The sequence below is a fragment of the Vipera ursinii genome (genome assembly GCF_947247035.1).
Source record: "Vipera ursinii genome assembly, chromosome: 3".
Lineage (NCBI taxonomy): Eukaryota > Metazoa > Chordata > Lepidosauria > Squamata > Viperidae > Vipera > Vipera ursinii.
Window position 1 is genome coordinate 118,617,460 of NC_139516.1, and position 15,587 is coordinate 118,633,046.

Below are 15,587 nucleotides of genomic sequence, written 5' to 3' on the forward strand. Positions count from 1 at the left end.
CTGAGATAACTAATACAGCTTTGCCCACAGCAGAGAATTTGGGAGGATCTTAACACATTCTGCCTGGAAGAGATGTATGTCTTTTGCTAATCTAAGAGTCTGAGACGGAAGAAATACAATTCTTCTACTAATGGAATATCCAAAAAACAACAACAAACCCAACTCTAAAAGGATAAAGAGAAATGGATAAGCAGTCTGTACTCCTGCTTGAGATCACAATCACAAAATCACTGAATCACTGGTAGCATGTTCTGAATGCTGGTTGGTGGAAAACAACAGTGGAAGAAATCTATCTTGTTCCTTTGCCTGCTGTGAGTATGTACTACTAACATCATGATGATGATGATAGTTTCAGTGTCCAGGTTTGATTTTATACATTAATTCCATTTAAAGAATTTACAAACCAATTTTATTAATTTTGAGCATACAAATACCATATCAAAATCTGGCTTACAATATGTATATGGTATTTTTATTTCTCCTTTACATAGTGATTACAGTGCATAAAGCAAAATGGGTGTACTGTATTCCACATCCTTTAAAGCATTTATATATTTTCTTGCTGATTCCAGTTGTTTCCGCATTGCATCCTTCACTATCTAAACTTCTACATCAATATACCACTACTTGCTACTCTTTTTCATCCCACAGAGATAAATCTCTTTACAATTGTGATTTTTGTGATAGTTTGAACACAATATTACTAATAAAACACAAAATGTACAGACATCTCATTTAACTATGTAAGCACAAAACCAGAAAATTATATTAAAAGATAGGATTTTTAAAAGTAGTCCTTAATAGACGTACTTTCTTATGGATTTACTATTGAATTACTCTTTCTTGCTGTAGAAAAGACTATCAATATTGGTGTTAAATCTCTTTTAGTTACCTTTGGAATAATTCTGATCATTGTAAGTGAACAGATCTTAAAAGAGCAGCAAAGGACTGAGGTAGCTTATTTGGTCCTCTTGACTATAATGCCACTGAGGGCATGACGCTCTTTTCAAATTGTGCATAGTTCATTCCACTTTTTCCAAAGGAGAATTAGTTACCTTGCAGTATATTATGTATGTATACATGCATGTATGTGTGTATGAATGTACAGTATGTACATACTGTACATTGTGATTGCAGGAAATCAAGAATAATTGTATATTACTGAAAATCCATTTTGCATGTAGACATGTACATGTAGAGTTTGGGTATTGTGAAAATCACTATTTCAAGCATAACCTCAGATAATGATGTAACTGGGGACTTAGATACACCTATGATCTAAGTACACCATCATTGGAAAAATCATTCACTTTTTTTTCTAAGTAAGCATATCTAATCACCTGTGTTACCCAATAAATAAAATGTCCAAGAAATTAATATAGCTACTTAAAATATTTTATGGAAGGAGCATAACCTCATAAATCATAAGTCAAAGAATCATAATGATAAACATGCTTCAAGGTCTCCTAGGTTAAAAAAACAATAGCCTATTGTAAAAGTCTACAAAACAGAAATAACAAATCAGTTATATATTAGGTAAAATGTATGCACATAATCCATTTGTATATCACTCCACACAAATTCAATCAAAGTGAATGTAACAGCATAAGGGCATTCTTGTTATTTTCAATCTGGCTTGTTTTAAACAGTTTTCAAAGTTTGTCTCTGATGTTCTTTTATGCAGAGGACCCATTCTTTTCAGCCTAGACGATTCTTGCATGTATCTTCTGACAGAGAAGGAATGATGGATGGAGTTGGTAATCGTCATCTAGTGATAGGAAAGCCAGTCACTTTGACCAGAGTTCATATTTACACCTACTGTTGGATTTACAGTACAGCTTGGGCCTCCAGATTTAGCAGCAGGATCTTCAGACAAAGGAACTTTACCCTGAAAAATTATAAAAGGAAGCACTGTAATTTTTCAATACTAAATTATATTTGCATAGATACTTCTGGCATATTATATTGCAGAACAAAGACATATTATAAGATGCCTTGCCTAGCATATGAGCAGGGCTATTTTCCTCATAGAACGCTTAGAACGGAGTTCCGGCACCTTTTTTTGGATGGAACCTTGTAGGGTAGGCAAGGCGGGTTGTATGACATGTGTGAGTTCCAGCACCTTTTTCTTTTACAAAAAAAGCACTGCATATGAGTATGAAAATATCAGGTTTAAACTGTGTATGTAGGTTCTCTCTCTCTCTCTCTCTCTCTCTCTCTCCACGTGTATATGCATATATGAGTTGGTGTATGCGCTGGTGTGTGTGTGTCTGTGTGTGTGTGTGTGTGTGTGTGAGAGAGAGAGAGAGAGAGAGAGAGAGAGAGAGAGAGAGAGAGAGAGAGAGAGAGAGAGAGAGAGAGAACCTACATACACAGTTTAAACCTGATATTTTCATACTCATATGCAGTGCTTTTTTTGTAAAAGAAAAAGGTGCTGGAACTCACACATGTCATACAACCCGCCTTGCCTAAATTTCTAAGCATATATCAAGTTTTATCAGATGTTAAAATTCTTGATTATGCTACTAAAAACGAATACAGCCAACTTCAAAGATTAATTAATTAACTTGAGCCCAACCAGAAGAAGAAACAAAGTGAGGTTTAATTGATGGTACAAGACTAAGCAATGCCATATTCTAAGAAGTGACTAACGAAAATGTCAGAGCACTCAGAAGCAACTGGGCAACTCTGAGATTGGTCACTCTGTCCTGCTTTAGCATGTTTTGAAGGATTTCTGTGTAAAAGATTTGTAGGAAAAAAAATCTGTAATGTTAATTGGCAAAGTTTCACTAACCGTATGAAGATTACAAGTAAGTGAACTATCAAGGAAGTGGAGGGAAAATTCCCTGCAGCCTATCTTACAGGAAGTGGGTGGCAAAGCACAGACGGCACTTTATTAATCCAAGAGAAACCAGTCAGGCATGATGGATGAAGAGGAGAAGTTATCCAGAGAGTGGGTTAGAATGTGAGAGAGCCCAATTGTGTACAGTAAGGGCGTGAAACCGAGTTGGACAACCTGTGCTGGGGAAGAAAGACTGGGGAGTGTTTGGAAGAGGCCAAAACTTTGGTGGATGCAGGAGCAGAAAGCGAGAGGAAGAGCATAACAGCATCTGAAAGTGGAGTGAGTACTTTGGATGAACAAACTTTTGATTGGCTAGAACAGTGATGGTGAACCTTTTAGAGACCGAGTGCCCAAAAACTGCCCCCCGCCTGCCCCTGACTTGCCTACCCATGGGGCCACCCACCACTTCCATGGTCTGCTGCTGATCCACCCAGGCGGCCCAGCAGCACCATGGCAGCCACGCCCTCTGCCCATGCCCCACAGCATCAACTGCGCGTGATGGATGCAAAGATGAAGTCTTGTCCCCACTGCTCGGCTGCCACATCCTTGGCTGCGCTGCTCCACGTGGGCTGCACTTGGGGGCGACTCTCCTCTGGGCGGGCTGCTGGTGAAGAGGGGGACATGGAGGAGGCGGGTCTGGGGTGATGGCGCACATGCCCACAGGGAGGGCTGAGTGCCGCCTCTGGCACGCATGATATAGATTCGCCACCACTAGGCTAGAATAACTCCAGTGATTGAGACAGCACCAAATTGATAATAAAAACATAAATGGCTAGACACGTTTGAGCCAGATGGATTTCCAAAGGCATCAAAATGGTCAGGCTTATTCTTTAATTCTATCCCTTTTGGAAGGTGTTAAAACTGGCCATGTTGATACATTTCATAAATTATCAGGCCCACATGGAACAACTCCATTCCAAAAAATATAGTCATGACTTCAGTACTTATGAGTCAGTCCAATTTGAAGCAGTACTCCGAGTCCAAAAATCAAGCCAACCATCTGTCTCAGCACTGCAAAGTAAATTATAGAACCAGTATAGATAAAGAATGCCCCGAATAGCTTTTAGGGTCAATACTGAAAAAATATTGAAGCTCTAGTCCAGTATTTTAAAAGCCAATACTATTTTGATTTGGCACTTTGCTTCAAATTTGGTCACTAAATCAGCATGCCCTTATAAACAATACACAGCCATATTAGTTACAACTATTTGTACTACTATAAAATAGTTCACAAGAATATTATCATAATTTCTGGTAATCAAATATATTGAATTAAACACAAGTGCTAGAAAACAAGAAGTAAAATGGCATAATACCTGCTTTATGTATCATACAAAAACCCTAAATATATGATAGAACTATCAGTTAAAACACAGCTTATTTTTACTTTTTGTTCTTTAAATTACAGTTCCTTGTATAAATATAGTGAATAACTTTCTTGTAGGAGCTTTCTATCATCAAAGTAGTGTGTTTTTTGAAAGCAATGTATACTATTCAATAGCCTATGAAAATTCACATTGATTCCAGAAATAGGTTTATGCATATAACATATATATTATAAATATAACTTGTATATTTCATGTATACATAAATGTGCTATAAATTTGTGGTTTGGCAAATCCGTGCTCAGCCCACTATCAGTCTGTACTTTTAGGTAATAGTTGCATTTTTAAATAATGACAATAGGTAGATTAACATGAGAAAAAATGAAGGAAGAGAAGATGGTATCATAGTGGACATAAGATAAATTGAACAAAAATATGTGAAAGAGAAAGGAGCACCAGCTAAAATATTTTTTTTTTAATATTTTTAAATATTTTTAATTTTTTTAAAAAAATTAGCAAAATTGAGGAATGCAAAGGCAGCATTAACAAAGCAGTTATCTCACCTGTTTCTTTGCTTCAATATTTACAATCTGCTCAGAAGTATCCTTGATGTCTGAAGATATCCTAGAGTTCCCTGGGATGTTATCCTCTCCGACCGAAAAGACAGGAAAGAGGGGCCTGAGAAATCGGAACTCGCTACTTAAGGATCCACCAGTCAAGCAAACATCGTAACGGTAAGTCCTGGGAAGCGACCCATTTGGTGACTCTGCTGAGTTCTCTTGGGCATCAGCAGTGGCAGGTGGGAAGTGAGGAACAGCTGCAGTAAAGTGGCTTTGGGAGTCCTTCTTGAGGATTTTGACCACAATAAACACAACAATGCAGACCAGGAACACAAAGGAGACAGCAGCCAAGCAGATCACCAAATACTTGGTCAAGGTTTTGTCTTCTTCTGGTTCTTGCACACTGACATCCACCCTCCTCAGGAAGGGATCCGAAAAGCCTTCCACAAGAAGGACATTAAGCATCGCCGTGCTGGTCTGTGGAGGAAGACCGTTGTCTCTGACCAGCATCACCAGCCTCTGCTTGTTTGAGTCTCGCTCATTCAGGGCTCTCCTGGTTTTCACTTCCCCATTCTGCGCTCCTATGCTGAAAAGGGCTGGGTCCGTGGCCTTCAGCAATTCATAGGAAAGCCAAGAGTTTTGGCCAGAATCTGCATCCACGGCAACCACCTTGGTGACCAGATAGCCGGCCTCGGCTGACTTGGGAAGCAGCTCATTGCATGGAGATGTGTTGTTCTGCAGGGGATACAGGAAGAAGGGAGCGTTGTCATTTTCATCAATGATGTGGATGCGGACAATCACTTCTGAGCTCAGGGAAGGAGAACCACCATCAGATGCCCTCACAGTCACTCTGAAGCCTCTTATCTGCTCATAGTCCAGGGATCGGAGGGCATACAGGTTTCCAGTTTCAGAGTTGATTGAAATGAAAGTGGGCAAAAGGCCATCACCCTTCCCAGGCAGAACTGAGTAAGTCACTTTTGCATTCAGCTTTGTGTCCAGATCCACAGCATGGACTGAGCCAATGAGCAAGCCTGGAATATTATTCTCTCGAATCTGCATGTCATATGAAGGCTTTTCAAAAAGAGGAGGGTTATCATTGATGTCAGAGATCTGAACATTAATCAGTCTTGTTGAAGTGAGCCTAGGAGAGCCGCTGTCAATGGCTGTGATAGTGATGTTGTACTCAGTGACGGTCTCTCTGTCTAGGGGACTTTGGAGCACAAGCTGATAAAAGTTATTTGTGGTGCCTTTGAGCACAAAAGGGAGATTCATCTCCACGGAGCAGACCGTTTTGCTGTTGTCTCCAGAGTCTTGGTCTCTAACACTGAAGACGGCCACTATTGTGTCTGGGGGAGAGTCCTCTTTTAAGAAGCTGGTCAGGGAAATGATGGACACTTCTGGAGGGTTGTCATTCACATCTTCAACCTCTATCAGTATATTGCAGTGCCCTGAAAGACCCCCTCCATCTGTGGCTCTGATGTTCATGTTATAGTTTTTTTCTTTTTCATAATCAATCTGTCCCCCAACACTGATTTCACCAGTAATTTCATTTAAAAAAAACAAATTATTTATCCTTTCTAGGACACGATGGAATGAGTAGAGGATCTGTGCATTTGAACCCAAATCCAGATCTGTGGCTTCCACCTTAATTACAAGAGTGCCCTTAGGGAGATTTTCTTTTATTCTTGCCTTATATTCAGACTTGCTAAACAGAGGAAAGTTATCATTACTATCCAGAACATTAATATTAATTTGAACTGTGCCTGTTTTCTTTGGAACTCCTCCATCAATAGCCATTAGTATCAATCCAAGGTGTGGCATCTTTTCCCTATCTAGTGACTTCTCCAGAACAAGATCTACATAGTGGTTTCCATCTTTATTTCTTTGCACATCAAGCCGAAAATGGTCATTGGGACTCAGAGTATAATTTTGTATACTATTTTCTTCCAGGTCCTCATCCTGTGCTGATTCCAAGGGGAATGTTGTAGTTTCAGGAATGTTTTCAGGAATGTCCAGCACCACTTCATTTTTCCAAAATCTGGGGGCATTGTCATTCACATCTTCTATCTTGATTTCAATATTAAAGATATCTATGGGGTTTTCCAAAACAAGCTGAGATAGGAGTACACAAGGATCATTCTGGCCACACAAAGCTTCTCTGTCTATTTTATCCTTAACCAACAGATTCCCAGTCTGAATATCAAGGTGGAAGTATTCCTGAGTGCCCTCAGCAACTAAATGTGCTCTGCGGGTTGAGAGCTCCCCTGCTTTCAGTTTCAATTCCTTGAGCACATTAGCCACCAGAAACCCCTTTTTCTTTTCTTCAGGGACAGAGAAGCGAATTGAAGCACACATTACTCTAAGGAATGAGAAAGAGAGAAGGACATACAGACCTTGTCTTTTCCAAAAGCAATTCTCCATGATTCCAGCCTCTTCCTTGCAGGCTCAAATTCTGCCCAACAGTCAGTCTTTCTTCCTTTCCTTTCTTTATAATTTAGCTGTGCAAATCATTTTTAATTCTTCTTGTTTTAGATCTTTGCCATCTTATGATCTGCAAATGTTTCACCGGCAAAGTATCAGATTCCTTTTGTTCAGTTTTGTATTACTGTCTGCCCTGATAGTGAGGAAGCAGAACAGAACTAGATTTCTTTGTTAATATTGCCACCATGTGGTGAACTAGGCAAATCTTTTACTGTATTTGTATTTAGACACATTGTATCCATTTTTATCCATCCACTATTTCATTATATAGAAAAAGAAAAGAGTGGCAATATGCACAACATTTTTGTACATTATTGATACAGGTTGTAATCCAGTCCTTTTACAGTATAGTGTTGAATGACTGTGGGCATATTCAGTGACTCTAGGTTGCTTCTGTTGTGTGCCCATGCATATCAAGTCTAAACCTGTGTAAGAAAGTCATTTCTGCATTGGGACAGTTTGCCAACACAGTTTGAATTAAAGGCAATGATATCCTCCTAGTGGATAATTCATGTTCTGCTACATGTTCCCACTTATTTTGTGGGCAGAATAGAATAGAATAGAGTAGAGTAGAGTAGAGTAGAGTAGAGTAGAGTAGAGTAGAGTAGAGTAGAGTAGAAGATGGAAGAGACCTTGGAGGTTTTCTAGTCCAGCCCCCTGCTTAAGCAGAAGAACCTATACCATCTCAGACAAGTGACTGTCTAGCCTCTTCTTAAAAATCGCCAGTGATGGAGCGCCCACAATTTCTGGAGGCAAGCTGTACCACTGGTTACTTGTCCTCACTGTCAAGAGGTTTCTCCTTAATTCCAGGTTGCTTCACTCTTTGATCAGTTTCCAACCATTGTTTCTTGTCCTGCCCTCTGGTGCTTTGGTGAACAAAAATTGGCTGCAGTATTCCAGGTGTGGTTTTACTAGGGCCGTGGTGGTGAACCTAGGGCACGGGTGCCACAAGTGGCACGCAGAGCCCTCTCTGTGGGCATGCACGCCATTGCCCCAGTCCTAGGCTTTCAGCTGGGTTTTTATAAAACCTTTTTGCTTTATTTATTTATTTTATTTATTTATTAGATTTCTATACTGCCCTATTCCCAAAGGACTCAGGGCAGTTTACAGGGCAAAGTTAAAAACAGTTAAAACAGTACAAAAGTTAAGATAAAGTTAAAAATAAAATAGGATTAAATAACAATAGCCCAAATTTAAAATTTGTACACGCCGCCATGTACAAAAAAAAAGGTTCAATCAATCAATTTCAACTTCTCGTGGGAAAAAAAAGATCTCACAAAGTTGGAATTGATTGATTGAACTTTTTAGTCCCACCCACTCTGCCATTACCACTGCAGCCACGACCACCCAATGGGCTATGCTCACCCGGCACCCGATGATACATAAGTCGGTTTTGGGTTGTAGTTTGGGCACTTGGTCTCTAAAAGGTTTGCCATCACTGTACTAGGGTTTACAGAGCAGTACTAATACTTCACATTATCTGGATTCTATGCCTCTGTTTATACAAGGATTGTATTAGCTTTTTTGGCTACTGCTGCACACTGCTGGCTCATAGTCAAGTGATCGTCCACTAGGACTCCAAGGCCCCTCTCACAGTTACTGTTTTTAAGCCAGATCTCGCCTAATCTGTACTTGTACCTTTGATTTTTCCTGCCTAAATATAAAACTGCTTTTCTCCACATTGAAACTCATTTTTTGTTGGATAGGGCCCACTGTTTCTTTTTGGATCCTGAGTTTGTCTTCTGGGGTGTTGGATACTCCTGCCAGTTTAGTGTCATCTGCAAATTTGATGCGTTCCCCTTCAATTCCCTCATCTAAGTCATTGATGAAGTTATTGAAAAGTACTGGGCCTAAGACAGAGCCTTGTGGTACCCCACTGCTTACTTCTCTCCATGTGGATGTAGTATCATTGAGGACTACTTGTTGAGTACTGTTTGTCAGTCAGCTACAAATCCATCTGGTGGTGATGTTGTCTATTCCACCTTTTTCAAGCCTACCAAGGAGTAGTTTGTGGTCTACTTTATCAAATGCCTTACTGAAATCTAAATATACTATGTCCAGAAGCAGGACTCTATGTGATATTTTCTCATTGAGCATATGGAATTATACTACATGCTGTGGATTACAAATGTCAGTTGGCCTGGGATGTTAAGAAACATCTAGAGACAGAGAACAACATGTTTTTTTTTAATTACTCCTGGCTTGGTGGGTCCTATTGATTGGTTTAAGACCTACTAGCCATTATAGATTATAAACATTGCTTGATTCACAACTCTTGGACTTTGGACTCAGATTACAAGGGCTGTAGTAGATTTTAGAGACCTGATACTGACAGATAAAAATGGACTACAAAACTTTTGTTTTCTCTGTCACATTAGGTAAGAACTATAAGAACTACACAACATGATGTCAAATTTAAATTGTATAAGGGTATATTGAATATGATATTTTTCTTTCTTTGCAGATAAAGACACTTTCCAGGGGCCACAACAGACGGATGATAGGGTAACCGGGTGGGGGGGGATAAACAAAAAACAAAATGAGTATCCCAAATCTGGCTAAAATTGCTGGGGAGCCCAGCCCAATATATTAGAGATTGATTGAAACCATGCTTCAACAAGAAAAAGTGAACAATTTTCAAAATGAAATGCAAACAATACTGCAAACAATTCAGGAAGCAATTGTCTCATATAAAGAAGACACAAAAACAAACCACAAAGAGACAAGAAATAATTTGGATAAGATAGATGAGCAGATCTTAAATATAAACTCACAGCTAGAAAACTTCCAACAAATAATTACAAAGAATGAGCAAAGAATCCAGAAAATGGAAGAGAAAACAGAAGAAACTGAGAAAAAGATGCAGTAAATAAAAGAAGAAAATCAAAGATTAGCACAGGCAAATAAAAGCTTGGACAATACAATTGCCGTACTGGAGATGGAAAAAGCCTCACATTTCTTAAGACTACAGAACATTACCTGAAGATAAGGAGGAAGGCCTAACAGAACTGATTGCTAACTTGTTTGCTGAGGCACTAGAAGTGGGAAAAAATGAGATGGAATGAGAATTAGATCAAATTTGAAGAATTAAGTCAAGCTGCACAAGGAGACACAGAGTCCCTAGGGAGGTACATGTTAGATTCATGAAAAAAACAATCAGATATGAAATACTGAAAAGAGTGAGAGATGAACCATTTACAGGAAAAAAAAAGAAATGATGGTCTTGAAACAGATCCCTAGGAGGATAAGAGATTCTTGAAAACACTACCAATTCTTGACTATAAAATTAAATGAAAAAGGAGTGAATTTCAGATGGTTGGTTCCAGAGGGTATATTAATTAATTGGGACCCAAAAAGATATAGATTGGACTCCATTTTTAAAACAACAGCTATGAGAACTTGAAGGGAAAACACAAGAACCACAAGGAGAGAGGGAATATGAAAAACAGAAAAAAGTTAATAACAGAAGGGATACCCATAGAAAAGAGATGAAGAAAAAGAAAACACAGATCAAGAAGGAGAGGAAGGAATAAAACAACAGAGACAGAAAAGGTCCATTAGGAGAATAAAATTAAATATAAATAAAGAAGATGGAGAAAGAAAGTGGAATTTTCTCAATGAATATAAATGGATTGAACTCCCCATCAAAAAGAATTTATTTTTACATGACTATGAAAATTAAAAATAGATTTAATCTGTCTCCAACAAACGCAAATAAAAACAACATCATAAATTGCTGGAATGCCCCAAAATTGGGAAAATTTATTTTATATCAGCACACCAAAAAAAAAAAAAAAAGCGGAGTAGCTTTATATATAAAAGTAACATTGGAATCCAAACAGGTCTATTTTTTTATTGAAAAGTTTTACAGTACATTTTAAACATAAATTGACCCGACCTCCCCATAAAGCCCACCCATCCCCCCCTCCCCCCGACTTCCCAGAGCTGAATACAGGGTATTGCATCTAACAAGGTTAAGCTAGAATATGCTAACTAAATATGAATACATTTTAAATCCTATCACACTTTAACTCCCATTAAACATAACTAAATAATACATGTTATTAAATTCTAATACTCATTCATAAGTTAAATGAAACTTTTTAGTCCCATATTTATTCTGAATGTAATCAATCCATCTTCTCCATTCTGAAATGTATCTTTGTTACGATTGATCTTTCAAATATGCTGAGATTTTTGCCATTTCTGCTAGGTACGAAACTTTTAGAGTCCACTCTTCTATAGTAGGCAGATACTCCTTCTTCCAATATTGCGCTACCAAAAGTCTTGCTGCCGTTATTAAATTCAACATCAATTTAGTTTCTATAACAATACAATCTGTAATAATACCCAACAGAAATAACTGCAGAGAAAACCTTATCTTTTTCTTAAATATCCTCTGGATATTCCACCAAATTTTAATCCAAAAAGCTTTAACTTTTTTACAAGTCCACCATATATGATAGTACGTTGCATCATCACAACCGCACCTCCAACATTTAGGTTGATAATTTGAGTACATACATGCTAATTTTTTAGGATCTAAATACCATCTATAAAACATTTTGTATAAGTTCTCTCTTAAATTTTGTGCCTGTGTAAATTTTACATTTCTGACCCAGATTTTTCCCCAGGTATCTATCATTATTGACTCCTGAATATTCGGGGCCCATTTTATCATACAGTCTTTAACAAGTTCCGTTTCTGAGTCTATTTCTATCAATGCATTATATATCCTTCTTATATGCGCTTTCCTGCAAACATATAACGTCATTTTTAAATTGTTTCAAATACTGAAATATTTTCTTTCTCTTTTGTGGAGAGTTTAGACCATTAACATTCCATGTTAGAAACTTTGTCGCCATCTATTGCGACTTGAAGCTTTCGGAGCGTATCTTGCAGATCCATAAGCACCTGCCTCTTTGGTCTCACTCCTCCCACTGCTTCAGTATTAATAGATTCTTGAGCGGTGATTTTAGGGTACTGTTTCTGTTGTTGTTGTTCCTTTCGTCTGGTTGCAGCCCGTGTCATTCTCTGAACCTTTGGTTCTTCTAATGGTACCAGGGGCTGCACAGTTTGCTGTACTTCTTTTACAGTCAGCGGGGTCACCTCTTCATCTTGCTGTATTTCTTCCATTTGTGCCTGTCGCGCTCTTCCTTCCTTTCCTCTTTTGAATTCTAGGGATGGCGGTGAACCTGCTTTCAGTACATTACAGTAAAAATCTCTTGCATCCAAAACTGTATTAAGACGATATCTTGTACCTGCATAATTCACCGCCATCCCAATTGGTATCTCCCATCTGAACTGGAGCTGTCATTTTTTAATTCATCTGCCAAGAAGACAAACTCTTTCCTTTTTCTTAGAATTCTTGGTGGAATTTCTTTCAAAATCAGGACCGCTTGATCCGCCACTTTAAATCTATTATTATAAAAAGCTTGAATAGTTGCGTTTCTAATCATTCTCTTTGTAAAATAAACAACCACATCTCTTGGTAGTTTTCTTTGCCTAGCAGTCCAGGAGTTGACACGAAATATTTTATCTATTTCCATTATAAAATCTTCAGCTCGCCATCCCAGTATAGGTGCTACAGCATTTGCAAATATCTCTTCCAAATTTTCTTCTGGATTTTCTTTCAGACCTCTTACCCTCAAACCAAACTCCATGTCTCTATACTGTATCATTACCACCTCATCATCGATCTTATCCATTTCATTTTCAGCTTCACACATTTTAGCTTCCAGTATCAAATTACTTTGGTTAACTTCTTCCATGCGTTCATCCAAACGGTCAATATGAAGTGCCAGCCCCTGAAATGCCAATAAAATATCCTTTCTTATTTCCTTATTTTTCTCATTAATGAGCTCCGCCATTTGCTCAGATTGAAGTTTTAAGGCCTCTTGTAAATCTTTCAATGTTAATGTTGATGAGGATACTGCGGGGGATGGCATTAAGTTCTGAAGTGCAGATTGTTGTTGAACTGGTGATGCCTCCACACTTCTAGAAGCCATTTTAACACCCATTAACTTTCGTTTCTCACTTTCACTTCTCCACCCAATCCTTATATAAAGGTCGCGATTTAACTTAGAGACCCAGGTTACAACTTTGTTACTTTCCTTTTAAATCTCCATAATCTTTTAAATCTCTTTTATACCAGCTTCAAATGTTTTTAAAAGAATCTTTTACAACTTTTGCAGCGCCATCTTCCTCCCCTTTCTTTTAGATTAAGCTTTGGAGAAGGAAAAAAAATAGCACTCCAGAGTTAAAGATCATGTACTTGCAATTTCAAAATTCTCCTGCTCAGCCCTGCCTGCATCCGAGTAGTCCAAAGTTCAACATTGAATGCAGGGATGGTTGCAGCGTCCTGCTCTGTTCTAAAGCCTTAAAACAAAGGAGTCCCTGAGTCCGGAGTTTAATTCAGGCTCCGAGGGAGCTCTCGCCCTTTGCTCCCCATATTGATCATTCTGGGGGTCTAGGGGAGCTCTACCTCTACCTGAATACTCACCCTCCCCTCTTCTCCCGGGGGGAGGGTTCCCAAACCGCAAAGCAGCTGATTGTCACTGTTTCCGCAATTTAAATGGAGTCAACGGGGCTGACGGTCAAGATGACCGCCATCGACGGAGCCTTGCTACACGGAAGTCCCCAAGAAGGAAGAATCTTAATGGTAGAAATAACGGCAAACCAAAAACAGATATTGATGGTAGCAATATATGCACCAAATAATAACCAAGAAGAATTTTATCAAAAACTACACAGGAAAATATTGGAAATGGAACATCAAAATATTTGCTTGATAGAAAATTTTAATACAATTGTAAATAGAAAATTGGACTACAGAAGCAGTAAAATAAGAAAAAAAGGGAAGAAAGACACTCCCTAAGGCGTTCTTTAGAATGACAGAAGAAATTTCTATACAGGATACTTAGAGAGAAAGAAACCCCCAAAAGACCCAGTACACATTTTATTTGAATTAGATACAAATCTTGATCTAAAATTGATATGATGTGGATGTCCCCTGAGCTAAGAACTAATATATATGAGATTGAGCTAAAATCTAACATTTGGGCGGACCATAATCCAATAAAGCTGACTTGGAAAGAGGCAAAGAAGAAACCAAGATGGACTTTGAATCAATCTCTGCTAAAAGAGAAACAATTTGTAGAATTAGCAATAAAGGAGATGGAATTCTTCTTTAAAGAAAATAAAAAAAGAAGAGACATCAACTCAGAATGTATGGGATGCAGCCAAAGGGTTAGCTATAACATATATAGAGGGTTAGTTGTAACATATACGGCTAAAGAGAACAAAGAAAAAAACAACAATTTACAACATTAAGGGAAGAATTCAAGAAACTGGAGTCAGAATTACAAATACATCCACAAAAGAAAACTGTGAAAAGACAAATGGAGATAACAAAACACAAATTAAACCTAATAGAGTTAGAGGAATTGGCTCAACAAATAAAAAGGGCAAAACTAAACTTCTTTGAAAATGCAAATAAGCTGGGAAGATGGTTGGCCTATAAACTGAAAAAAGAAAGAGAGAAGAAATTGATCAATAAATTACAAGATGAGAAGGGCGATTTACAATTTCAAACAGATGCAATAAAAAAAATAGTTAAAGAATTTTATGGAAAATTATACAATGTAGAGGAAATCTCTCTGGGAAAAATGACACAATATTTGGAAAATGCTAATTTACCAAAAATTCCAGAAAACCTGATAAAATATACTAAATGAAAACATTACAATGATGGAAGTGATATAAGCTATAAAAAAACAGAAAAATGATAAAAACCCAGGACTGGATCGGCTACCTGCAGAGGTCTACAAATGTCTACAAGATACATTAAGCTTACCAGTGAAGGAAGTGTGTAATGAGGTATTATCAGAGACCAAATTACTAAATACGTGTATAGAAGCAAATATTACTTTAATACCAAAAGAAGATTCAGATTTACAAATAAAAAAATATCGACCTATAACATTATTAAAAGTGGATTATAAAATCTAAACAAGAGCTAGAAGACCAGGGCACTGACTTATCATGATGGCCCCAATTACAAATGCAATCAAGGTATGACAAAGATGTTAAAACATATGGTTTTTATAAAGATCAGACTATTTGATCAGGTGTTGTTGATTTGTGATGAAAAAATGAGTAAAAATTGTATAACTTTTTGTTGAATTTAAAAATGGAAGATGAACAAGTGAAAGAAACAATGACTATATGGGCAAATTTTTTTTGGATATAACCTAGAATTAGAAAAATGGCAAACTTTTTGGGAAATAAATTATAAGCTGACAATGACTACTTCATATAAAGAAAACTTATATAAAATGTTTTATAGATGGCATTTTCCACCTGTTAGATTAGCAAAAA

The 15,587-nt window shown here is 37.7% G+C and overlaps 1 protein-coding gene across 1 annotated transcript in view; it reads right to left on the bottom strand.

Annotated features, from left to right (window-relative positions):
* Positions 1-392: 392 nt before the first annotated feature.
* LOC310638912 (uncharacterized protein) overlaps positions 393-15,587 on the bottom strand; it is a 76,919-nt gene continuing 61,724 nt past the window's right edge. The window contains exon 3 of the mRNA XM_083360274.1: positions 393-1,888. Within this exon, the coding sequence (XP_083216400.1) occupies positions 1,769-1,888 (120 nt within the window). The 3' untranslated portion in view covers positions 393-1,768. The remainder of the gene's footprint in view (positions 1,889-15,587) is intronic.